Source organism: Schistocerca piceifrons, chromosome 6 (assembly GCF_021461385.2).
Source record: "Schistocerca piceifrons isolate TAMUIC-IGC-003096 chromosome 6, iqSchPice1.1, whole genome shotgun sequence".
NCBI classification, from domain to species: domain Eukaryota; kingdom Metazoa; phylum Arthropoda; class Insecta; order Orthoptera; family Acrididae; genus Schistocerca; species Schistocerca piceifrons.
In genome coordinates this window covers 580,403,080-580,430,018 of record NC_060143.1, presented here as the reverse complement: position 1 = coordinate 580,430,018, position 26,939 = coordinate 580,403,080, and the positions used below count along the sequence as shown (strand labels likewise).

At 47.4% G+C, this 26,939-nt stretch overlaps 1 protein-coding gene across 1 annotated transcript in view; it reads left to right on the top strand.

Annotated features, from left to right (window-relative positions):
* LOC124803469 (phospholipase A1-like) overlaps positions 1–26,939 on the top strand; it is a 181,393-nt gene that overhangs the window by 105,811 nt on the left and 48,643 nt on the right. The window contains exon 5 of the mRNA XM_047264660.1: positions 7,439–7,621. Coding sequence (XP_047120616.1) covers positions 7,439–7,621 — 183 coding nt within the window. The remainder of the gene's footprint in view (positions 1–7,438; positions 7,622–26,939) is intronic.

Below are 26,939 nucleotides of genomic sequence, written 5' to 3'. Positions count from 1 at the left end.
CAGAAGGTTGTGATCCAGCAGATGGAGATGGCAGAGTTGCAGTTGATCATTTCAGGTGAAGAGTGAATAATTTTTGCTTGCTATGTGTAAGCTATCTGAACAGTCTGTCTCTAGCTGCACACTGTACTGCACCGAGCTACAAACCACGTTGCTTTACACGTTTTCACTCAAAGTGGAATGTTTCTTATGGCTACTCAGATTCACATAAATTTAATTGTCTTCTGGTACACCCCTTGCAAATCGTTCCCCCTACTAAAGTGTCTCCTGTCTAGTTAATATTCTACACATTTTGCAATCAGATCGCTTCACTACATTGATTCATGGTGTGGCGTTTATGCCACATACCTATCGATGTTTATTACATTTTTGTTGCTATATTTTAACGCTCATTGCAGGAAGATTCTGCTACGGGAGGCTAGCAAGTAGGTAGGATCACGAGGTAGACTCATCGGAGGACGCGCCAGATGGTCACACAGCGTCAGAAGAACCGGAGGAACAAGAGCGTTATCCTACTGGAGCAGAGTGACAATGGGGAGTCGCCTACCACACTGGGCGTCAAGAAGGGAATCTTTTATCATTTCTTTTTACTGTTTAAATATTAACATACAGTTCCAACCGTGCTGATGACGTTATTTGAACTGAGAACTTGGTAATCATAGTTTCATAAGGGAATGCTAACTACAAATTTTAGTTGCTGTCAGTGCTTATCGATGGAAAAGATGGAACAATCACAAGTGGGTTCCGAGAGGGCATAAACCCGTGTATAAAATCTGATCTCATATAAAGACGCAAATAGTTTGTTGAAAATTACCTCGGATGACATACTTGTGCGAAGATTGGCTTTTTCAAGGTGGCGATATGGGGACTAGCGTGTGAAATGCAACTTGGTGTAAAAACTGAATTAATTGTCGAATTTGCATCGGAAAAAAACATATGTGTGCGATCTTATGGCCGGCCGCAGTGGTCTCGCGTTTCTAGGCGCGCAGTCCGGAGCCGTGCGACTGCCACGGTCGCAGGTTCGAATCCTGCCTCGGGCATGGATGTGTGTGCTGTCCTTAGGTTAGTTAGGTCTAAGTAGTTCTAAGTTCTAGGGGACTGATAACCACAGCAGTTGAGTCCCATAGTGCTCAGAGCCATTTTTTTGCGATCTCATGTTGATTTATGGATATGGGGAGCTAATGATTAATGACCGGGAATCTTGTGATTATTAACGATAGAATGGCTCTCAGAACCTTTTTCTTCATTTCTTGGCTTCTATAAATAGAAATAAAAATCCATCTGAATTCTTTCCCTTTTGCCACTTCGTCAGACACTGTTTACTTCATGCACTTCAGAGCCTGCGGCCAGCGGAGAAGAAAAAGCACGATGCCTCCACTTCAGTCAGGGATAGCGAGCGCGGACGTACTGAAATCCACTGCGTCTGTTGATACTGTCAATTTTTTTTCCTAGGAAATATTATCTTCAGGAACACAGTGTGTAGTATTGAGGGTAACAATTTGCATCTCTTGCGAATTATACTTCCCCTACACTGGCGAATACTTCACACTTGCCATCCCTGTGCATGGGTTTGTAACGTCCACGACCCTTCGCAGAACATCTACATTGATGGTCCGCAATCCACCTTACGGCGCGTGGTGGAGGATACCCCATGCCCCTGCTACTAATTTCCTTTCCTGTTCCATTTGCAAACCGAATGAGGGAAAAACGACTATCTATATGCCTCCGCATGAGCCCTAACTTATCTTTGTGTTCCTACGCGCTATGTGATCAAAAGTATATGGACAACCCAAACAACATTCTTTTTTATATATTAGGTGCATTGTGCTGCCACCTACTGCCAGGTACTCCATATCAGCGACCACAGTAGTCATTAGACATAGTGAGAGAGCAGAATGGGGTCCTTCGCGGAACTCACGGACTTCGGAAGTGGTCAGGTGATTGGGTGTCACTTGTGTCATACGTCTGTACGAGAGACTTCCACACTCCTAAACATCCATAGGTCCACTGTTTCCGATGTGATAGTGAAGTGGAAACGTGAAGGGACACGTACAGCACAAAAGCGTACAGGCCGACCTCGTCTGTTGACTGAGAGAGACCGCTGACAGTTGAAGAGGGTCGTAATGTGTAATAGGCAGACATCTGTCCAGACCATCACACAGGAATTCCGAACTGCATCAGGATCCACTGCAAGTACTATGACAGTTAGGCAGGAGGTGAGAAAAATTGGATTTCATGGTCGAGCGGCTGCTCATAACCCACACATCACGCCGGTAAATGCCAAACGACCCCTCGCTTGGTGTATGGACCGTAAACATTGAACGATTGAACAGTGGAGAAACGTTGTGTGGAGTGACGAATCACGGTACACAATGTGGCGATCCGATGGCACGGTGTGGTGAATGCCCGGTGAACGTCATCTGCCAGCGTGTGTAGTGCCAACAGTAAAATTCGGAGGCGGTGGTGTTATGGTGTGGTTATGTTTCTCATGGAGGGGGCTTGCAACCCTTGTTGTTTTGCGTGGCACTATCAGAGCCTAGGCCTACATTGATGTTTTAAGCACCTTCTAGCTACCCACTGTTGAAGAGCTATTCGGTGATGGCGATTGCATCCTTCAACACGATCGAGCACCTGTTCATAATGCACAGCGTGTGGTTACACGACAATAACATCCCTGTAATGGACTGGCCTGCACAAAGTCCTGACCTGAATCTTACAGACCACCTTTGGGACGTTTTGGAACGCCGACTTCGTGCCAGGCCTCACCGACTGACATCGATAACTCTCCTGAGTGCAGCACTGCGTGAAGAATGGGCTGCCATTCCCCAAGAAACCTTCCAGCATCTGATTGAGCGTATGCCTGCGAGAGTGGAAGCTGTCATCAAGGCTAAGGGTGAATTCCAGCATTACCGATGGAGGGCACCACGAACTTGTAAGTCATTTTCAGAGAGGTGTCCGGATACTTTTGATCACATAGTGTATGTTGGAGGCAACAAAGCGTTGGGTTCGGACGCTTGTCTGCTCTGTAAAATAGGATTTATGGTGATCTGTGGGTACTCTACCGAAAGAGCGTTCTGCTGGTGCACGCACAAGTGTTTCGGAGCACAACCCTTCACCGTAAATTGTTGAACACGGAGCTCCGCAGCAGACCACCCGTACGTGTCCACATGAAGACAAAACGACATTGTCAGTTACGATTGCAGTGGGCACGAGACCCTCGGGGTTCGACCGTCGAACAATGGAAACATGTAGGCCCTTTGGGTGAATCACATTTTCAGTGCACTGGGTCGACGGTCGTCTCCACAAAGGCCGTCATCGAGGTGAGCGGCGGCTCGGAATGTGTACAGCGGCACTGATGCAGTCTGGTGGGAGACATTCTCCTGTGCTAACACGGGACCTGTGATAGTAATCGAAGACACGCTGATAGCTGCGAACCAGCTGCATTCCGTCATGCTTGATGTCTTCCCCGATGCCGATGTCTTCTTTCAGCAGTGTAATTGTGTCCATCTCCGAGTCAGAACTGTACTGCAGTTGTTTGAGGAGCATTATAGTGCACTCACGTCGATGTCTCGGCTACCAAATTCGCCCGATGTAAATCCTATGGAACCCACCGCGTACGTAAATCAGCGGCCCGTTGTTCACAATTACATTGAAGCGCCAAAGAAACTGGTGTAGTGATCCGTATTCAAATACAGAGAGATGTAAACACGTGCCTGGGACAGTTATTAGATGAGTTACTGCTGCTATAATGACAGATTATCAAGATTTAAGTGAGTCTGAACGTCTCGTTATAGTCGAAGCAGGAGCGGTGGGACACAGCGTCTCCGAGATAGCGATGAAGTGGCGATTTTCCCGTGCGACCATTTCATGGGTGTACTGTGAATATCAGAAATGCGGTAAAACATCAAATCTTCGATATCGCTGTGGCTGGAAAAACATCCTGTAACAGTGGGACCAGCGACGACTGAAGAGAATCGTTCAACGTGACGGAAGTGCAATCGTTCCGCTAATTGCTGAAAATTTGAATGCTGGGCCATCAAGAAATGTCAGCTAGCGAACCATTCAACGAAACATCATCGATTTGGGCCAACGCAGCCGAAGGCCCACTCGTGTACCCTTGATGACTGCATGACACACAGCTTTACGCCTCGCCTGGGCCCATCAACACGGACATTTGATCACTGGAAACATGTTGCGTGGTCGGGCGAGTCTCGTTTCAAATTGTATCGAGCGGATGGACCGTACGGTTATGGAAACAAACTCATGAATCCATGAGCCCTGCTTGTCAGAAGGGCACTGTTCAGGCTGGTGAAGTATGTGCAATGGTGTGGCGCACCTGGAGTGATACGGCACCCTTGATATGTCGAGATATGACTCCAACAGGTGACCTGTATGTAAGTGATGTGTACGTAGTTCCGCGTAGTCAGCACGTACACAACTTTCCCAGTAGAGCGCGCCCCGCTAAGCACAACAGCGCAGGCGCAGCACTCGTCCATCTCCGCTCTACGAGATGGCGCTGCCATAGAGACGGACCAAATTCTGCTTCCGCCGATCCGCATATTAATATGTAACGCAGCCAATGAAATTGCTGCTAACGTAGAACCTCTTCTCCTCGCGGATCACACTCGCGCAATGATACCTGAACGTGCGTGGTATTATAACAAGTGTACAGACCTCTGATTAGTCAGTCTGCATTATTCTGCATCTGTCTGTAGTCAAGTTTCAGACTGTGCCTAATAAGATTCCTGTACATAGCCATGAAGAGAAATGAATAGACACTTTGTCAAGTATCAGAGATATGTGAGAAAGATTAACGTACCAAGACGAAAGGAATTTCAGATTGTTAATTGTAAACAGCATCCAGAATCAAGTTACGTAATGTCTATGATTTTTATTATTTTAGTAAGTGTGTGTGAAAATTAATCAAGTTCTGTTTAAAGTTGGTCACCATCAATCTGCTACTCTAAGCGTGCAAGTGGCATTTCTATCGTCTGACGTAACGGCACAAGATAAACGCGCCACAATAAGATAACGAGACATATTGCTGACACTCGCCTACTTCGTTAGAGCGAGAAGTCAAATAATCTGATGGTGTGTGTACCGACGGTCTTATAGTATGCTCCCCACAGTAAGAATCCTGTCTGATGAACTGCATCCATTCGCGTCTATTGTGCATTCCGATGGACTTCATCAATTCCAGAAGAACAATGCGACACCCCGTATGTCCAGAATTGCTACAGAGTGGCTCCAGGAACATTGTTCTGAGTTTAAACAATTCCGCTGGCCACGAAACTCCCCAGAGACGAACATTATTTAGCGTATCTGGGACACCTTGGAAGTGCTATTCAGCAGAGACCTCCATCCCCTCGTACTCTTATGGATTTATGGACAGCCCTACAGGATCCTTGCAGCACTACTTCAGACATTAGTCGAGTCCATGCCATGTCGTGTTGCGGCACTTCTGTGTGCTTGTGGGGGCCCTACACGATATTAGGCAGGTGTACCTGTTTCTTTGACTCTTCTGTCTACATGACCTGTGCGTAGACAACTAATGCCACATTCCTCGACAAAGCTAGCAACAAAGTGTCGAATCCCTGATAAAGGAGAATCAGTCATGTATTTGCTTCCAAGGACGTACAAAGAAGCTACCAAGTAGGTGGTCATAATGTTTTGGCTTTTCCGTGTATAAGAGGGTATTTTTATTTATTCGGGGCACTTCCCGTGTTTCCTTTCTTTCTCTGTTTCTTTTGCTTGTGCCTTTTTCCCGCAATGACGCAGGGTCGGCGTGGTGAATTGGATTTGGCAAGGTTAATTTAAGAGGTGGCCGGATGCCCTTCCTGCCACCACCCTGTACTCCCCGGAACGGAATTAATGTACCCCAATATAGCGTCCCCAGTGCTATATTACGAAAAGACTTAGAAAACGGTATTTATAAAGAAGACACTTTTAAAAATTGAATATTATGTATTTTTATCATTTCTCTGTGTAAGTTTCGAGGGCAAAGAAATATAACAAAATGATCTAAAGAGACGACAAGATACGCTCTTTTGTTAATTTTTTAGTCGTCTTCACTTCTTCTCTTGTTTTGGTTGTGTGTAGACGGACATCTTGCGTGTGCTGGCAAATGTAAGCATAATTGTATGAATTAAGCAGATAATATATTGTTTTAATATCATTGTTCACTTTTAATTTTTAAAAGGTGATCCCGATTTCATGTCCGCCTTCCTTTGAATTAACCTGCATTCGAGTAATTTACATTTCCACAATCGCAGCAGCCGATGCAGCCAATGACGCCATTACGTGGCGATATTAACTTATAAAAAATCAGCGGAAGCGAAAAACTCGCCCGCTATTAACATAATATTTATATTTCTCCACTGCGGCACGAAGTTGCAGAAAATACGTAGCTTTAAGATTCTTATTTTGAGTACCATAGCCGAGAGCCAGAGCCAGGATTCTGACTACAATACAATGGTTAATGGAGGTAGGAAAAAATACTCTCGCGCGTGTGTGGGCCGCAGTTGTAGCTAATAACTAAAGATTTTTTGCTTTAAAGTGGACTAGCCGAGGAAATTAATATGAAAAGTTTATTCCATTGATCAACTTATATGCTCATGTTTTAAGATTCAGCCAGTCTAACATTCATTAACGTAACAAATAATTTGAGATTAATATTGTTAAAGTCCGCAGCTTGTGGTCGTGCGGTAGCGTTCTCGCTTCCCACGCCCGGTTTCCCGGGTTCGATTTCCGGCGGAGTCAGGGATTTTCTCTGCCTCGTGATGACTGGGTGTTGTGTGATGTCCTTAGGTTAGTTAGGTTTAAGTAGTTCTAAGTTCTAGGGGACTGATGACCATAGATGTTTAGTCCCATAGTGCTCAGAGCCATTTTTGAATATTGTTAAAAAGGAGAACTTCACAAACGCATTTAATCGTAAATCAAAATTGAATGAAATATAATTTTTATTAAGGCCCACCATGTAAGTCGGCAACAATCAACAATAACAATAATAATATATGAAATTACGACGGCCGACGGACGCGAGACCAACTGTCTGCGTCTAGTGTAATCCATGGAATAGTGCGAATGTGTTCAGATGTCTGCGAGCCGTGTAACTGAGGCGGGACGTGGGGAACAGCCCGGTATTCACCTTGTGGGATGTGGAAAACCGCCTAAAAACCACATCCAGGCCAGAAGACCGGCCTCCGTCGTTAAGCCGCCGGGCGGATTCGATCCGGGGCCGGCGCGCCTACCCGAGTCCAGGAAGCAGCGCATTAGCGCTCTCTCCTAACCTGGCGGGTTGCTTTCCGTACTTACTAACACAGTTAAAAGTTGTTCTAAACCTGACTGGCGCGTTAAAACAGGCGGCGTTAGCGAGCTAGGTTGTGGAGTAGAGTGGGAGCCACTAGTGTGCCGCGTTCAGAGATCACTGTGCGTGCCACAGGCCTGGACCCGGCGCGGCCGCTGGTGAGGGCGGCGCTGCGGCTGGCGCAGGGCGACGCCGGCCACGTGCAGACGCTGCACACCAACGCGGGCCACTACGGCGAGGTGGCGACGCCGCGCATGGCGCACGTCTCCGTCTGCGTCAACGGCGGCCGCCTGCAGCCCTTCTGCCTCGACAAGACAGGTGAGCGGCGGCGGCGGCGGCGGCGGCGGCGGCGCACCGGCACTTCTCTGCACTGCGCGGGCCACACGTTGCACGTTCTACCGGGTCATCACAAAGTCAGTATAAATTTGAAAAATTAATAAATCACAGAATAATGTAGATAGAGGGGTACAAATTGACACACATGCTTGGAATGACATGGGCTTTTATTAGAACCAAAAAAATACAAAAGTTCAAAAAATGTCCGACAGATGGCGCTTCATCTGATCAGAATAGCAATAATTAGCGTAACAAAGTAAGACAAAGCAAAGATGAAGTTCTTTACAGGAAATGCTCAATATATCCACCACCATTCCTCAACAATAGCTGTAGTCGAGGAATATTGTTGTGAACAGCACTGTAAAGCATGTCCGGAGTTATGGCGAGGCATTGACGTCGGATGTTGTCTTTCAGCATCCCTAGAGATGTCGGTCGATGACGATACACTTGCGACTTCAGGTAACCCCAAAGCCAATAATCGCACGGACTGAGGTCTGGGGACCTGGGAGGCCAAGCGTGACGAAAGTGGCGGCTGAGCACACGATAATCACCAAACGGCGCGTGCAGAGATCTTTCACGCGTCTAGCAATATGGGGTGGAGCGCCATCCTGCATAAACTTCGTACGTTCGAGTAGGTGTTTATCAGCCAGCCTGGGGATGATGCGATTCTGTAACGTATCGACGCAGCTCTCACCCGTCACGGTAGCAGTTACAAAACCAGAATCACACATTTCCTCGAAGAAGAAAGGCCCGATAACGGTAGATGCGGTAAATGCAGCCCATACCGTGACTTTCTCGACGTGCAATGGCGTTTCCACGACAGTTCTAGGATTTTCGGTAGCCCAAATTCGGCAGTTGTGGGCGTTGACAGACCCTCGGAGCGTGAAATGAGCTTCGCCGGTCCACAACACGTTACTCAACCAATCGTCATCTTCCGCCATCTTTTGTAACGCCCACACCGCAAATGCCCTCCACTTCACTTATTTAAATCGCCAGGTGACAGTTCACGATGCCGATGGATTTTGTACGGATAGCACAGGAGAGTACGCCTCAGTGCCAACCAAACAGTAGTGTATGGAATGCGACGTGCGACTGCACGAGCGCTGACTTCCCCGTGCATAGACGAACCCGCTACAATCTCCATTTCTTCCTGAACTGTCTCAGCAGCATTACGCCTTGTGTTCGGTCGGCCACTACAGGTTCTATCGTCCAAACAACCCGTGGCTTCGAAATCATTCTCGCCACAGCTGCATTCGTCAACGGACCTTTACCCGTTCGAATCCCCTTTCTATGGCGATAGGATCTTAATGCTGAACTAGCTCATTCCCCATTCTGATAATACAGTTTCACTAAAAGCACCTTTTCAGGTAACGTCAACATGCTGCGACTGCTGGTGCATCTGATTCTCTCTCTCATTACGGCTCCTTTTATACACGATTGTCATACGCAGTCACTGACGTTTTGCTGTCCAGCGCCATCTGTCGGACATTTTGTGAACTTTGTTTTTTTTTGGTTCTAATAAAACCCCATGTCATTCCAAGCATGTGTGTCACTTTTTACCTCTCTATCTACATTATTCCGTGGTTTATTAAGTTTTCAAATTTATACTGACTTTTTGATCACCCGGTACACAACACTCCTTTGGCGGAGTCTACTCTGTACCACCGCCAGTCATTTCCTTTCCTGTTCCACTAGCTGATACATCGATGCAAAAACGACTGTCGACATGTCTCTGTATGAGTCCTTATTCCTCCTATCTTACCTGCGTGGTTCTTACGCGAAATGTATACCTAATAGCCAAAGAAAATGCTACACGTGACTAACATCCTGTAGCGACCCCGCGAGCACGCAGAAGTGCCGCAACAAGACATGGTGTGGACTCCAGTAATGTCTGAAGTAGTGCTGGAGGGAATTCACGCCACGAATCCTGCAGGGCTGTCCACAAAACCTAAAGAGTACGAGGGGAGATCTCTCCTGAACAGCACGTTGCAAGGCGTCCCACATGCGCTAAATAGTGTTCATGTCTGCCGAGTTTGGTGGCCAGCGAAAGAGCGTTCGTGGAGCCACTCTGTAGCAATTCTGGACTTGCGGGGTGTTGCATTGTCCTGCTGGAGATGCCCAATATGGTCGGAATGCACAATGGACATGAACGGATGCAGGTGATCGGGCAGGATGCTTACGTACATGTCACCCGTCAGAGTCGTATCTAGACGTGTCAGGGGTCCCATATCACTTCAGCAGCACACGCCCCACACCATTACAGAGCCTCCACCGGCTTGAACAGTCCCCTGCTGACATACACGGTCCATGGATTCATGAGATTGTCTCCGTACCCGTACGCGTCCATCCGCTCGATACAATTTGAAATGGGACTCGTCCGACCAAGCAACACGTTTCCAGTCCAATATCGCTATTGACGGGCGTAGACAAGGCGCAAAGCTTTGTGTCGTGCAGTCATCAAAGGTGCACGAGTGGCCCTTCGGCTCCGAAAGCCCATATCGACAATGTTTCGTTGAATGGTTCGCACGCTGACACTTGTTGATCGTCCGGCATTGAAATGTGCTGCAATTTGCGGAAGTGTTGCACTCGTGTCACGTTGAACGGTTCTCTTCACTCGTCGTTGGTCCCGTTACTGCAGGATCTTTTTCCGGCTGCAGCGATGTCGGAGATTTGATGTTGTAGCGGATTCCTGATATTCATGGTACACTCGGGAAATTGTCGTGCGGTAAAATCGCCACTTCATAGCTACCTCGGAGATATTGTGTCCCATCGCTCGTGCTCCGACTATAACACCACGCTCCAAAACTCTCTTAAATCTCGATAACGTGTCACTGCAGCAGCAGTAACCGATCTAACAACTACACCAGACACTTGTTCTCTTACATACACGCTGCCGACCGCAGCGCCGTATTCAGCCTGTTTACATAACTCCGTATTAGAATACGCTGCCTGTATCAGTTTCTGTGGCACTTCGTTGTATGCTGGCGGCAATAGAATGGTTCGGCAGTCAACTTCATGTACCGTTTCTCTAAACTTTACTAATAGTGTTCTTCGAAAAGAAATTCGCCTTCCTTGCAGGGATTCCTATTTCAGTTCCCGAATAATCTCCGTACCACTTGCATGTTGTTCGAACATACCGGGAACAAATCTAGTAGCCCGCCTGTGGGGCGGCGTGTAAATTGTCAAACGGTCCTTACTTCGATATGCCGTTACGAAAAGACACTTAAATTGTCTGTGCGTGCTTTCCATCTACCTTAGCCGTACAGAGGAGCCCGAAAATTATATTTGCGGTTAGCCAGAAAGCGATGGAGAATGTAGTGGCCATAACTTCCAGCCTGCAAGTCCACATTACTCTTTGTGCTCACTCAAGAAAAATGTACATACTTGATATTTAGTCAGCGGGATCAGGAACTACGACTATAAAAGCTCAAAACTCCAGCTGATTGATATATTTTTTTAAATTTCACACGCACGAAATATAATAACATCTGTAACAATAATAGTAATTAATAATAATAATATCCCTTTCCGAGACAGCACTGTGAATATTTCAGAGGCGATCTCTACGGCAAGTTCCAAGTAAAATGGTATATCACCCTGACTGACAATCACCGAAAGTTAATTGCTCGCCTTAAAAGTAGAGAATTAATCTCTTCACTTGCCACACTGTTTCGTCGACATTGCAGGCGGCACACAAAGTTACTTCCGTGAAAGCTAAGCGACTCACGTCGGTGTACGGTCCTCGCCAGTTCACGGCCTACTTCTACGGAGAACGCATTTAAGTCTGTCCAGCGCTGACGGCGCCCGAGGCACAGCGCACGCAGGCGTTTGACTGGCGCGCGCACATTATTTTGTTTTGTTTTAGGGCGCAAAAACAATTGCGGTCATATGCGCCCGCGTCAAAACTATAGATCACGAAAACAGAGAGGAATTAAAAAAACGACTAAACGTCATTCCCAAGCAGCTAGAAACAGTGACGTGGAGAAAGGGCTACTGAAGACGCCATACAGAAACGGAGGTCAGAAACTAAAAATTAAACGGCGTTCCCCATATTGCTTTGACAGATAAAAACTAAACCGTGGTCGACAGCCCGCGCGTCATTTCCTAAAACGGCAAACCCAAGCGAGAACGTAAACGATTTAAAAAATTGACATTCCGTCATGAAGTGGCTGACAGTTAAAACTTGGGCCCAATGTGTACAAAGGTAGTGGGGTAGCGCCACTTAGCAAATGACGATGTCTAAAAAGGCTGTGCCCAATACGCTACCGAGTTAAAATGACCTCTTCCAGGTGGGAGCGCCGAGAGGAGGTTGTCCAAGCCTCTGGGGGAGGCTTAATAATCCTGAGCTTATTCCCATGAAGGGAGGACCAATGGCGATGCCAAAGGGACACCACCTCCTGACAGACAGCAACACTGAGATCCATGGAGGAAATGTAGGAACTCGTGGGCTGCGGCACGAGGACTGCAGCCTTGGCAGCAGCGTCATCAGCCTCGTTCCCGGCAGACCGTCCTGACCAGGGACCCACAGGAACATCACACTGGCTCCACCAAGAGTGAGCAGGTGAACGCTTTCCTGGACCCGCTGCACTAAGGAACAGGTTGTGTACAGCACACATAGACTTTGAAGGGCGCTGAGAGAGTCTGGGCAGAGGACACAATTGGAAAGTCTGTGTTGCCGTATGTACTCCGTGGCCTGATACAGGGCGCAGAGCTCTGCTGTAAATACTGAGCAGTGTGCCGGAAGCAGATATCGAAAGACACAGGTGCCAATGACGAAGGCACACCCGACCCCACGGTCAGTCCGAGAGCCATCAGTGTATACAAAGGTACTATCTTGAAGTTCCATGCGAAGGTCGTGAAACTGAAGGCGATAGAGCGAGGTTGGAGTAGTGTCCGTAAAAAGCGAATGAAGGCCAAGGTTAACATGGGCCGCTTCACGAAGGCAAGGTGCTGAAGGGTTCACACCCGCTGGGAAAGTTGCAGGTAGTGTGAAGTTAAGGCGCCGTAGCAAGTGCCGAAAGCGAACTCCTGACACAAGAAGGACGCGTCCCATACTGGCGATCAAAGGAATCATCGAAGAAAGAGGCATAGAATGGGTGGCCACGCATGGGAGACAAACAGCATGCATACCTCCTGAGGAGGAAGTCACGGCGGTAGGACAGTGGTAGTTCCGCAGCTTCATCATACAGACTGGGACAATGTAAGAGGCGCCAGAGGCCAAACAGATGTCACCATGGTGGATAGTGTTGAGAGGGCGTAAGGGGGATGGACGTACAGACTCATTAGCAAAGCACCCATAGTCGAGATTCGAACGGACAAGGGACCGGTACAAACGGAGGGGGTGGCTCGATCAGCACCCCAGCAAGTACCAGTGAGGACACGTAGGACATTTAAGGAGTGCGTACAGTGTGCTGCCAAGTAAGAGACATGGCAGGACCAAGAGTTTCCTATCGAGCATGAGCCCCAGGAATTTCGTAGTTTCCACCAACGGAAGAACAGGCCCAAGATGTAAAGATGGTGGGCGAAACCAATTGCGCCGCCAGAAATTCATACAGACAGTTTTTCCAGTGAAAAGCGAAAGCCATTGTCGATGCTCCAGGAGTAAAGACGATCAAGGCATCGCTGAAGACGTCGGTCAGTGAGACAGGTCCGAGGAGAACTGCAATAGATGGCAAACTGGTCAACAAAAACGGAGCTGGAGATGCCTAGCGGGAGACAGGCCGTGATAGGACTAATGGCGATAGCAGAGAGGACAGCGCCCAGGACGGAACCCTGAGGCACACCGTTTTCCTAGATAAAGGTGTCCGACAAGGGAGAACAAACACCCACCTTGAAAACTCGGTCTTTGAAAAAGATGCCACAATGGAAACGGGGCAGGCGGCCACGGAAGCCCCAGGTGTAAAGAGGATACCAGTTCTCCAGCAGGTGTCTTCAGCCTTCTCCAAATCGAAAAATACGGCCATAATTTGGGATTTCTGCAGAAAAAGATTCATGACATGGGTGGACAAAGTAACTACATGGTCAACTGCAGAACGCCGCTCTCGAAATCCACACTTTGCATTCGTCAGTAAATTGAAAGACTCGAGCTGGGCATGAATCATTTTCCATCACTTTGCAAACGCAGCTGGTGAGAGATATGGGACGGTAGCTAGAAGGAAGGTTTTTGTCCTTACCGGGCTTAGGTATGGGTATGACGGTGGCTTCACTCCAAAGTCCGGGAAATGTGTGCTCTGTCCAGATGAGGTTGTACGTGTTAAGCAGAAAGTGCTTGCCCGCAAGAGAGAGGTGCTGCAACATCTGAATGTGGACGGCGCCTGGCCCTGGGGCGGAGGATCGGGATGAACTGAGAGCATGATGTAGCTCCGCCATAGTAAAGGCGGCATTGTAGAACTCACGACCCGGAGAAGGGTATCGCCCGAGCCCCCTCCGCCCGTTTCCGATGGAGGAAGGCCGGGTGACAGTGGCAAGAGGAGATTGAAATGTCAGCAAAGTGGCAGCCCAAGGTGTTGGAGATAGCAGCAGGGTCCACGATGGCATCGTCTGCTACTGTCAGGCCGGATATTGGGGAGTGGATCTTGGCCCCAGAGAGCAGCTGGAGGTTGGCCCACGCGACAGAGGAAGGGGTGGAACTGTGAAAAGAACTAGTGAATGAAATCCAGCTAGCTCTTTTGCTATCCCGAAGAATGTGGCAACACTTTGCATGCATCTGTTTATAATGAGTGCAGTTTGCCATCGTAGGATGACGGTTAAAAACGCGGAGAGAACGTCTCCGTGCTCGAATTGCGTCGCGGCACGCCTCAGTCCACCAAGGGACGGGGACACGACGTGGTAAAGAGGAAGTGCGAGGAATGGAACGTTCTGCAGCAGTAAGGATAACATTTGTGAGATGTTCCACCTGGTCATCACAACTGGGGAAATCTTGTTCTTCGAAGGTCGCCAGGGAGGAGTAAAGCTGCCAGTCAGCCTTAGTAAGCTGCCATTTGGGTGTGCACGCAGGTAGGGTAGGAGTCAGCATAGAAAGAGCACACAGGAAATGGTTGCTCGAGTTGGTGTCAGAAAGAACGGACCACTCAAGACGATGGGCAAGCAGGGTAGTGCAGAGGGATAGGTCCAAATTGGAATAAGTGTGTGAGGAGTCAGAAAGGAAAATGGGTGCTCCTGTGTTAAGGCAGGAGAGGTTAAGTTGATTAAGAAGATCAGCCAAGAGGGCACCTCACTCAAAGGTCCTGGGAGAACCCCAAAGGGAATGATGCGCATTAAAGTTATCGAGTAGCAAAAATGAGGGAGGTAGCTGCCCAATAAGCTGAAGAAAGTCTGCCCTGGTGACATCGAATGACGGAGGGACATAAATGGTACAGAGGAAAAAAGTCAGGTAGGGAAGGAAGAGGCGAACTGCAACTACTTGAACATACGTAGTGAGGTAGATGGGTTGACTGTGAACGACATCCCGTATGAACAACGTGACGCCCCCATGAGATGGAATGCCGACCTCTGGTCAAACCGAACTAGGAAGGAATGTGAAAGTTCAAAGCGGTCGTGAGGACGCAATTTCGTTTCCTGAAGGGAGAGTAGAAGGGGACGCTGCGATTCTAAAAGCAGCTATAAATCCTCTTTGTGGGATCGAGGGCCGCGAACGTTCCATTGGAGGAGAGTCATGATGAGGAACAGATGTAGGGATGTGACCACGGTGGCTGCCTAGTGACAGCCTGTGAAGAGTCGCTGCCACAGGGCACAGAAACAGGAGGATCCTGCTCAGTGGGATCCACAGAAGCATCAGCTTTCTTGTGCTGTCGGTCTGTGGAGCCCAACGCTGAAAACCGGTTGGTGATGCGCGCTGGGGACACGGAGGCAGGCTGGGCTAAGGTATCACGTGACAACACTGTGGAAGAGGATCTTCGAGTCGGCGAAGGAGGACAACGTTTTCCTTTAGTGGAGCTCTTCGAGTTAGCAGAGGAAGACTCGGGTGTTGTTTGACCGGAGGGACATAGCAAGTCTTCACAGAAATACTCTTTCTGTCCTTTCTGGCCTACTGTTTGTGTAGCTGGTGGTTTCGCGTCTCGTGCGAGAGTTTGATGGTTCGTTGCAAGCTGGGTGGGGGGGTATGATGATATTACCTTGACATTGGGCGATTTTACAACTTCAGAGCTGAATTTGAGGTCTGATGGCTGCGCAGCCATGTCCTTCATGCAGCGAGGGTAACAAGAACGGAATTACAGGTGCCAGACGGCAGAATGTAGGGTTTGTGACTAGCTAATGACTTGTGAGCGACGGGGTGAGGCACTTTTTTCCCAGATCTCTTGGACAGGCCGCTCATCAAGATACACGGGACAATTCCGAGAGGAGGCGGCATGGCCGCCTCTGCGGTTGATACAGCGTGGTGGAGGAGGCAGACAATCGCCCTCATTCACGTCACTACCACAGGTTACACATTTAGCTGTGTCGACAAGACATTCTAGTGTGGATGAGACAATGAGACTGGTACGGTCGGACTGTGATAATTTCATAGCCTGCTTTGATTTTGGGCGGAAGCACTACTCTATCAAAGGTGAGAAAAAGACTGCGCGTTGGCACTTAAGAGGAATCTACCATTTACATCACCCAATGGACGTAATTCAAAGTTCCAAAGGTCTCGACACGAACAGGGTAGCTGTGGAGAAGCGAGGCGGCAAGCAGTTGTTTTGCTTGAGAATCAGAAGTAGTCTCCAAAAGTAAAGAGCCATTCTGTAAACGAGAACAGGGATTCATAGGGCCGGCTATTGCATCAACACCTTTCTGAATAATAAACGGATTTACCGTGGCGAATGACTGACCTCTTCAGTACGCGAAACCACGAGGAACCGTGAGCCGGCCGAAGTGGCCGTGCGTTTAAAGGCGCTGCAGTCTGGAACCGCAAGACCGCTACGGTCGCAGGTTCGAATCCTGCCTCGGGCATGGATGTTTGTGATGTCCTTAGGTTAGTTAGGTTTAACTAGTTCTAAGTTCTAGGGGACTAATGACCTCAGCAGTTGAGTCCCATAGTGCTCAGAGCCATTTTTGAGGAACCGTGGTGCAGTGGGAAGGGTCTTTGAATCGTTAGCCGCATTACGTTAACGTTTGGTAGACGTTGGTTGGGAAGATGATTGGCTCAAAGCGAGAAAATCCCCCGTGATTGCCAGCGTCTCCACTGGCGCGCTCCTCCCAAGTGGGGGCACCCTTCACAAGGGGGCGCACCCGCCTTGGATGACTGTTCACACCTCAGGTCACACCTCCTGGACATCTAACAGAGGGACAAATCGGCAGTTTCGAAAGTTTGCAGCTCAGGCATTCACCCCCACCTGGGCCTGGCCTGTACCAGGGGGTACGTGCGAACCCTACCTGTCGACCTGGGGCTGCGAATTACGCGTTACACAGTCACCTGCTACGCGTCAGTCGCGTGGGCCGGCCTTCAGGAGCACACAGGGAGGAAGAAGAAAAAGAGGAACCTTAAACGCCGAAGCGGAGGAACGAGAGGAGAAGGGAAACAAGGAAAGAAAAAGGGAACGTAAAGCAGTGGTGAGACTGCTCTTATGTCAGCGACAGGCACTGTAGAACATTCCCAATACCACCTCAAACATGTTCCCCAAGGGAGGAGAAAGAGAACAGCAAGAGGATAGACATGCAGCATGGAAGGGAAGTGATGCTGCAAAGGCTGGGGCCCCCTGGTAGCCAAGCACGAACCCGCCCCTGGTGGGGAGCGGGGGGGGAGGGGGGGGACATCGTGTCAAACTCTGTCCAGAAATCTACAAATACGGAATCTGCTTTTTGCCATTCATCCACATTTCGCAGTACATCGTGAAGGAAAAGGGCAAGTTGAGTTTCGCAGGAGTCATGCTGCCTAAAACCACGCTGATTCGTGGACATAAAGCTTCTCAGTCTCAATAAAATTTATTGTGTTCGGAGAATTCCGCAGCAAACCGGTTAGGGATATTGGTCTGTAATTCTGCGGGTCAGTTCTTTTGCCCTTCTTATACATAAGAGTCACTTGCACTTTTTTCAGTTGCTTGGGACTTTGCACTGCGCTAGATTTATTTATTTATTTAGCGTATGGCGCTACACACATGGTTTATACTTATTACACTATGAAATTATATGATAAAATACACTAAAAAGGGATAGATATTCAGATAAAATATAATACATAAACACAATAGAAAGTAACATCACAGCAGATATTTTGCGTTACACAAGTCTTCAAATTCTGACGTCCAAATTGGCGATCCATGGGTGCCCCACAGTCACAGCTAGGGCTGGGAAGCGATCCCCACTTGTGTAGGTTGTGTACACATAATCCATGTTCTGTTAGGATTCTGTTTAGGCTTTTCCACAGTTGTCGTGGAAGTTCAAAGCCCTCAGGTTTCTCTGATGGACATATAAGTTCACGGTTGTCTGGACGGACACTATCACTCCGGCTCTCGTGTCATTTGGTATCCATGCTGAAGTTGGCAGCTGCCAGTTGTTGGGCCAGTCTTAAAGGGGGATTTCTGGAGTGGAGTCGTGTTCTTTCTAAGGTTGGGACATCTTCATGGACAGGAAGTAGGGGGTTATTCATTATTTTTGTGTATTTCTTCATCAGAGCTTCCTGTCTTCGCAGGGAGGCTGGAGCTCTATGACTAAGTGTTGATTCGGGAGGACGACGGTTCAATCCCGCGTCCGGCCATCCTAATTTAGGTTTTCCGTGATTTCCCTAAATCGCTCCAGGCAAATGCTGGGATGGTTCCTCTGAAAGGGCACGGCCGACTTCCTTCCCTGTCCTTCCCTAATCCGATGAGACCGATGACCTCGCTGTTTGGTCTCTTCCCCCCAAAAAAAACAACCAACCAACTAAGTGTTGGAAGCCAAGATAGTGGGGTAGTCTTTATGCATCCAGTTATGGTTCTCGTAACAGCGTTGAGCTGGGTGTCCACCTTGTTTACATGCTTGCTGGTTAACCACGCTGGTGCACAGTACTCGGCTGCAGACTACACTAAGGCGAGTGCAGAGGTTCGTAGTGCGTCTGCTGCTGCGCTAGACATTCACAATAATGTAAGGGGCCAATGCCGTAGTGTAGTCTTTGAAAAACCAAATTGGGATTGCATCCCGACCTGGAGACTTATTTCTTTTGAACTTCTTCAGTTGCTTCTGTGTGCAGGGATGCTTATTACTATGTCGTCCACACGGGGGTCAGTATCGATGGCAAACTACGGTATGTTTATACGATTCTGCTGCGTGAACGATTTCTTGAACGTGAAATTTAGAGCTTCGGCTTTCGTTTTGTTATCTTGAGCTGTCACACTGGGGGCCGGGAACTTCTCTTTGCTGTTTGTTTGATTGTTTTGCACATAATTAGAGCCGCACATCGTTCATTGTTAGTCTGTTGGTTTCGTTACATAAAAACGCAGAAGTTATGTGACAACTAAATTGTATTACTTAAAAAATGCAATTAATATTGCTAAAGGCTGTTGTGCATTTAACAGTCCTCAGTAATATAAATTGCATATTATAAGTAATAAAGTTTAGTTGATCGCATAACTTCTGCACTTTTATGTAACGAAAACTTTTTGTTTGGCAAGGAATTCGCAGTCAGCGAATAAATATTGTAGTCCACTTTTAGTTTGGATGACATCAGCGGTAAGAAATATTGCAACTGTAATAAAGTTTAATACAACGTACAATGTAGAAAAGGAGTTTACATTTGCACATCTTGATTTTCTAGCTGCAGTGCACCCGAATGCTTTTGTGCTCGTCTTGTAAGATACAGAGCAGTATCTCCACACTTGACGCGCCTTTCCTTCCTTTTTCCCAATTGGTGTTTTCTCCTACTTTTACCTTCATCTCGTGAATACCATGTGAGCGCAGTTACCAACTGTTGCCGAAATATTATGACTGACTTTTCCCTCTTGACACATCTTGGAATAAATATAACGCATTCACAACAGCGGTGTTCAGAAAAAGATCAAATGCTAATTTCGATACTATTTTACTGTCTCTCTCAATGGACTGCTATGTTCACTCATCTGATCAGAAAAGTCAGTATCATGTATTCCTTTATATAATTCAGTAACAATATTTGGTTTTCCGTAAACCACCCTTTCGATTGTCACGTTTTTATTTCACTCGAATCTTTGGTGGAAGGAACAAAAACGTCTCTTCTGTCTTTTGCTTTCAGGATTGTAATTCCTTGGCTGTTCTCTTTTGGAATAATTTCCCTGCGTTTCAATTTGGCCGTTACAATTTTTTTGAGAATTCCTTTGTGATTTAGTCGAAGGGTACGAACCACATGCATATTCTTTGTTACGTGTTTGCTTGCCAAATCTTCATTGGTCTAGCAATTATCATTGAGTAATACATGATCTTTATTTTATAAGTCATGACACAGATTCAAAATAACGTTTGCTGGTGTGGTATTTTCTGTACCAAGTACTTTGCGAGCGTAAAATCGATAACTGTAGCAGTATTCCTTGTCGCAGCAAAATTTAAACATCTTGAGGCGATGAAACACTCTGCAGCGGAGTGTGCGCTGATATGAAACTTCCTGACAGATTAAAACTGTGTGCCCGACCGAGACTCCAACTCTGGACCTTTGCCTTTAGCGGGCAAGTGTTCTACCAACTGAGCTACCGAAGCACGACTCACGGCCGGTACTCACAGCTTTATATCAGCGCACACTCCGCTGCAGAGTGAAAATCTCATTCTGGAAACATCCCCCAGGCTGTGGCTAAGCCATGTCTCCGCTATATCCTTTCTTTCCGGAGTGCTATTTCTGCAAGGTTCGCAGGAGAGCTTCTATAAAGTTTGGAAGGTAGGAGACGAGATACTGGCAGAAGTAAAGCTGTGAGTACCGGGCGTGAGTCGTGCTTCGGTAGCTCAGCTGGTCAGTTCCGCTTTAGACGCCGTGCAGTGTGGACGTGCCTAGTCTTCCGCTCCGCCGTAGCGTTACGTATAGTGGACTATCGTTTTTGTTTACGTGTTGTGTTGCAACTTCTGTGAGTGTTTCTCCGTCGTTGTTTCGTACCTTGTGTTTTTTTTTCTGTCCTTATTTCAGTGTTTTTTGTGTAGCGGTTTCGACCGCATATTTTGAAAATGTCGTCCCAGGTTATTCCTCGTCAGGCTACAGTTAGTTTTGCTTTTGACAAGTCAACCCGCCATGTGCAACCTAGTTCTCTTGAGATTCATGATTGGTTGGTAGATACCTTTGGTGTTCATTCGGATCAGGTGCACACTGCTTATTTTGATACCGAACTGTATGTTTTCTTTGTTAAGTTTATGGACCCACTTCAGGTTGATAAAATTCTTTCTAAATATGGTCATCAAGTTCTCTTTCGGCATCGGGATGATTCTGTAAGTACCGTGCTGCTTTCCAATGCTTCCATCACGTATACCAATGTTCGTGTTTACAACCTTCCACCGGAGGTGGATAATGTCTATCTTAAGGAGGGTCTACAGAAGTATGGTGATGTAAAGAGCATTCGCCTTGAACGCTGGTCAAGCCAACATCGCCTGCAATGTTACAGTGGTATTCGTTCAGTCGAAATGCACGTTAAGCAGAATATTCCATCTCACCTGCAGATCGGTGGATATCGTGTCCATGTAACATATAGTGGTCAGGTTGGCACCTGTTTTTTGTGCAATGAAAGTGGTCACGTGCGTACCGACTGTCCGCGGAGAGTTTTTGTTTTAAAAAATTCTCTCGAACAGCGTCGCAAGTTAACGGTCGCTGACCTCGTTGCAGGTGGTTCTGCTCTTGGTGTAGCACAGTCCAGTGGTAGTAGCGCCCCGCCACAGGTTTTGCGCACCCCTGATACAGAATTTCCTCCTTTGCGTGCTAAATCTGATGTTGTTCCGTCTGTCCCTCAGGTGGGTGTGCCACTTTTGAATAATAAGAGGCGTCGCCCACACGATGGAAATAGTACGGATGAGGATCTCCCTGAGATGCCCCAGTCCCAGCGACCGGCATCCTCCGAGCCACTGTGTACTGTAGCTGCTCCCTGCCCTCCTGAGGTAGCGGTTCCGGTGGCGGCTGCTGGCGCCCCTCCGGCCTCCGACGCGGCTTCTCTCGAGTCGGGTCGTCGGTCGGGCCTGTTGGCGCCGTCTTCCGAACCGACTTCGATGTCACAACAAGTGGAGCCGCGACAACTTCCTGCTTCGCTGCCCCATACCTCTGCCAGCGGAGCTGCTCCGCTTCCTTCCAACTCTGCGGCCTCGGACCTTCCTGCTCACGTTTCGCCTCCGTGCAGTCCATGTTTGCCGGAAGCTAGTGCAGGTGTTGACCATTATGTTTTGTCGGATGTTTCCCCCGCGACCCCGGATCCCGCATGTGGACCGGCGCGGGTGGTGTCGGATACAGAACTTGACCCTCCTACGTCACCGGCGGCTGAAGCTTCCTTGCCCGTCAGCCGACGCAAGTTACGCGTTCAGCCGAACGTTAATGCTGTTCGTAAAAAACCGAAACGTAAGGGATCCGCGGAACGGGGTAGCAGTCCCCCTCCCTCGGATGCCTCCGTCACCCCTGCTATGGACTGTGACGCTGGTGCGTCGGTGTAGGTGATTTGTTTTCTCGCTTTTCTCTCTATGGTTCAAGCATACACCTTTCTTACCTTAAATGTTAACCGTATTGAGTCCGACGTTCGCATTGCCTCTTTGCGGCAGTTTATTTACGACGCCTGTGCGGACGTAGTGTTTTTGCAGGAAGTGTTGTTTTCTGATCTCTCTCTACCTGGATTTCAAACTGTTTTTAATGTCGCGCCGGAATATTCAACAGGAACTGCTCTTTTCTTTCGAGAGGGCATTCCTATTACTGACATTGAATTCCTTGACTCTGGCCGTGGGATTGGTTGTCGTCTTTTTGATCTCCGCCTCGTTGTTTTGTATGCCCCCTCTGGTTCGGGTCACACTGTGGCTCGATCGCGCTTTTATAAAGAAGAGCTTATTTATCTTTTGCGCCAGAGTCCTCGGAGTCTCCTGCTCGGAGGCGATTTTAATTGTGTTTTACGCCCTGCAGACCAGTCCCCCAATTTTAATTATTGCCGTGATTTACATGACTTAGTTCGTACGATGCATCTGCGTGATGTTTGGGAACACAAATATCCAACCCTGGTGAAATATACGTTTTTTACCGCGTCCTCATGCAGTAGACTCGACAGATTCTATTTATCTGATTTTTTATGTGATAAAATTCTTTCTGTCGATGTTATTCCTACTAGTTTTTCTGACCATTGTGCTTTTACTGCAACTGTAAATCTTAGTCGCCAACCTGCAAAACTTTATCGTTCCCAGTGGATGTTAAATGTTTCCCACCTTGCCGACAGTGCTATGGATGATGTTATAAGTGGCGTGTGGGAGCGATGTCTTCGCTCTGTCCCGCGATACCCCTCCTTGCTGGCTTGGTGGACTGCGTTTGCCAAGCCCAAGATTCGTCAGACTTTGATTTTCTACTGTGCTGCTAGGGCGCGTGATTTTAAGAACACGTATGAATATTACTACTCTGTCCTGCGTGAACTATATGACGCGGCGGGTACCTCTCCACTGCGGATCCATGATGTTCGTCGTATTAAAGCCAGGCTCTTGAGCCTTAAACGACGACAGATGGATGGTCTGCGAGTTAAGTCGAAACCTCACTCTCTTGTTGAAGGTGAACTGACATCCTTGTACCACCTGCTACGGCATCAGACTCGTCGTCGTCGCGCCTTCATCTCTTCTCTTACGGTGGATGATGGGCGACAGCTTATTGCACAGGAGGAAATGGTTCGTGCTCTTCATCAGTATTACACTAGTCTATATTCTGCCGATGATTCTTGTGAGCCTCTTTCGGATGATGTCCTTGGGGATCTAGCTGCGACGATCACGCTTGACGCGAACGGCAACTTTCTCCGGGAATTCCAGGTAGATGATGTTTTCGATTTTATTGCTCGCTCTCCGTCCGGTAAATCGCCGGGTCCAGACGGCCTGCCTAAAGAATTTTACCTCCGTTTTTGGCCTCTTTTGGGTGGCATTTTTACGCAGATTTTAAATGAGATTGTCAGGGGGATGGATGTGCCTGCTGATTTTAAAGTAGGGAAAATTGTTTTAATTTCGAAGTCCTCTGGTCGTTTATCTGCTGCCAATCTTCGTCCGCTCACATTGCTGAACTTTGACTACAAGACAGCTGCTAGAGCGCTCAATAGCCGATTATCTTCTCTGCTTCGGGGTGTGATTGGTGCACATCAATGTTGTTTTCATGATAGATCTATTCTAACACCAGTAGCCGAATATCGGGATGTTGTCTCGGTTGCGGCGGTTACAAACGTACATTGTGCCTTTGCCTTCCTTGATTTTTATAAGGCTTTTGATCACGTCAGTCATGTGTTTTTAGATCGTGTTTTAGGTACAATAGGTTTTAACGCTTCATCACGTGGTGTTCTTGGCAATTTGTATAGGGGAATAACAGCTCGGGTGTCAGTCAATGGGCAGCTGACGCCGCCCATTGCTATCCGCCGCGGGGTGCCTCAGGGTAGTCCGCTCTCTATGTCTTTATTCGTATTGTCCCTGGAACCGCTGCTTCGGACTATTGCTCTCAAGCTTCAGGGTATGTCCCTCTCTGGTGGGAAGCTCTCTGTTAAGGCATATGCGGATGATGTTGTTGTTCTCCTCCGTCAACGTGATGATATCCCGTTGTTGAAAGGGGCAGTTGATGCATACTGTCGTGTCTCTGGAGCGCGTCTCAATCAGGGTAAATGTAACCTCCTTGATATTCGAGGATTTCGCGATGCTGATGTCCCTTGGGCCACTTTTGTCGATCGCCATACGTCCTTGGGGATTACCATTGATCGGTGTCCTCTAAAAATGGCGGCTCTCAATTGGAAATCTGTCACCGAGAAGATACAGGGGGCTCTGATGGTCCATGAGCAGCGCTCTGCTACCATTTTGCAAAAAGTCAGAATTTTAGACACCTACGTTCTATGTAAAGCTTATTATGTTGCTCAGCTGTTCCCACTCCCCATGATGGTGGCGAAAAGGTTGCGCCAATTGTCGAGCAGGTTTATATGGAAGGGCCATCTATTCAAGTTACGTTACGAGGTTATGACGAAACCGCGTATCTCCGGAGGCTTGGGCCTCTCTGACATTACTCGCAAGGCGTCTGCTTTGTACGTCCGCCGAACGACTCTTATTGTTACGCAAGAAGTGACTTCAATTACATCCAGGCTTTTTACTGTTGTGCGTCCGGCGAGCCTTGCTCCACCTGTCGATGTCGGACGCCTAAATTTTAAGTTGAAACACATTCGGGAATTTTACATTGCGGTGAGTTACCTCGGTGAAGTCTTCTTGCGGCGACCGGTGCCAACGACCAAGGGCTTGATTGCCCGCTGGGAGGGGCTGGCCGGTCCCAATCCCATAGAACTGGCGTCTCCATCCGTGTCCTGGAGGAACGTCTGGAAGAATGTTACTCTGCCGATCCACTCTATGGCCGTGGCGTCCACGTGGTATAGGGTAATAAATAATTTGGTTTCCACCAATGTACGACTGCACCGTATTGGTCTTTCTGACACGGACACCTGTACTCGGTGTGGTCTCCTGGATACCCTTGAACATCGGTTCACCTGCTGTGGGCACCTTGCTAATTGGCGTTGGCTCAGGAAACAACTTGCTTTTGTCACTAGGTCTGCTGAAGCCGCTTATACTATTGACATCATCGTCCGGCCCGATTCTTCCTTTTTTCCACGAACGAAGCTCAATACCGTCATGTGGTTGATTGGTCATTTCGTACATTTTGTCATCAGTTGTCATGAAGAGGATGGACACCTAGCGTTTCGGCAGTACATGCTTACTGCTTACTGGCAGCGCTTGCGATTGCCAGGCCTCCGTGATGATTTTGCAAATATGCTTCGCCTGACATTTGAAAGAGAGGGTGTTGGCTAAGGTCAACTGTGAGAGCCATTTTCTTTTATACTGTTTCTGGATTTGCCGCCTTTATGTATGTTTCTTCTCTATACCAGGACTAAAGTTTTCGTGGACCTTTAGGGCGCCCAAGTTGGAAAAAAAAAAAAAAAAAAAAAAAAAAAAAAAAAAAAAAAGTGGCAGAGCGCTAGTCTAGTAAACCATTATCAAAAAAAAAAAAAAAAGTTGGTAGAGCACTTGCCCACGGAAGGCAAAGGTCCCGAGTTCGAGTCTCGGTCGGGCACACAGTTTTAATCTGCCAGGAAGTTTCACCTTGAGGCGATACTTGTGTCTCTTTTGTTTTAAATACTGTCTGAATGTAATCAGTCCTCAGAATGGTATTAGAGACTCATCAGTACATAGTATTTCGGAAGAATCATAATATTTTTTAAAAACTTTTGTGCAGATCCTCGATGATGAACTGAACTTTTGAGAGACGATCTAAAGCATCAAATTTTGTTTTGTCTGCGAAATGCAGCACTCACAATATAATTTCGAAACGATCTTTAATCATTTTCTTTTGTGAGAATGTTAGAATAAACAGTGGATTGTGGGAACAATATAAATGTATGATGGAAGTTTCACTAATCCCACCCCCAAAATCAGTACAAACAATCGCTTTATTTTATCCTCCTTTTTTGGTACCCATTATTTATTAAATGTATGGTACAAATTACTTTTTATAAAGGACACCATACGGAACATAAATTCGTAAATGCTCATGAATGATACAAATAAAAGTTATAGTCACATCACAAATATCCAAACACAAGTATGAAAATAAGTATAAATGAAGATAGAAGTATAGATATAACGACACAAAAGTCTCAGTCAATGTATAACAAAATACGATGCGCATCACAAATATATGTCCAGATTACTAACATAGTCCACAAAAATATGTGCAGATTCCTAATATAATCGATGATTTCGCTCGCACTCAGGAAATCACCAGTCTGGGCGTGTTACCTCCTCGCAGGGTATTCCCCGTCGACGTAGGGAACCGTTTGTCTTTCAGCACCGCAGTCACTATAAGCAGAAGTAATCATATGGTGTCTGCATATCTTCCGTGGTCCGTTCTTTTCCTTTTGAGCCTTGTCCACATTCTCCTGAGAAGACCAAATTTGGCACATTCTATCATGTCGAAGTCATCTCGTTGCAGATCTACAGCAGTAACGATTGGAAGATTTCTTGACTGAAGTCTGTTGATGTTTACATCTTCAGAGAAGCAATGAATAGGGCATTGGTAGTTTTTTAATTTCGTTCATCATATTAGATGATTCAGGAAAGCCTGCAACTGTATCATTCATGATTTAAATAAAAAGAACGGCATCATTTACTTATTTTTTATTCTTAGCGCAACGCGTTTTGAGAACATATTCTCGTTTTCGAG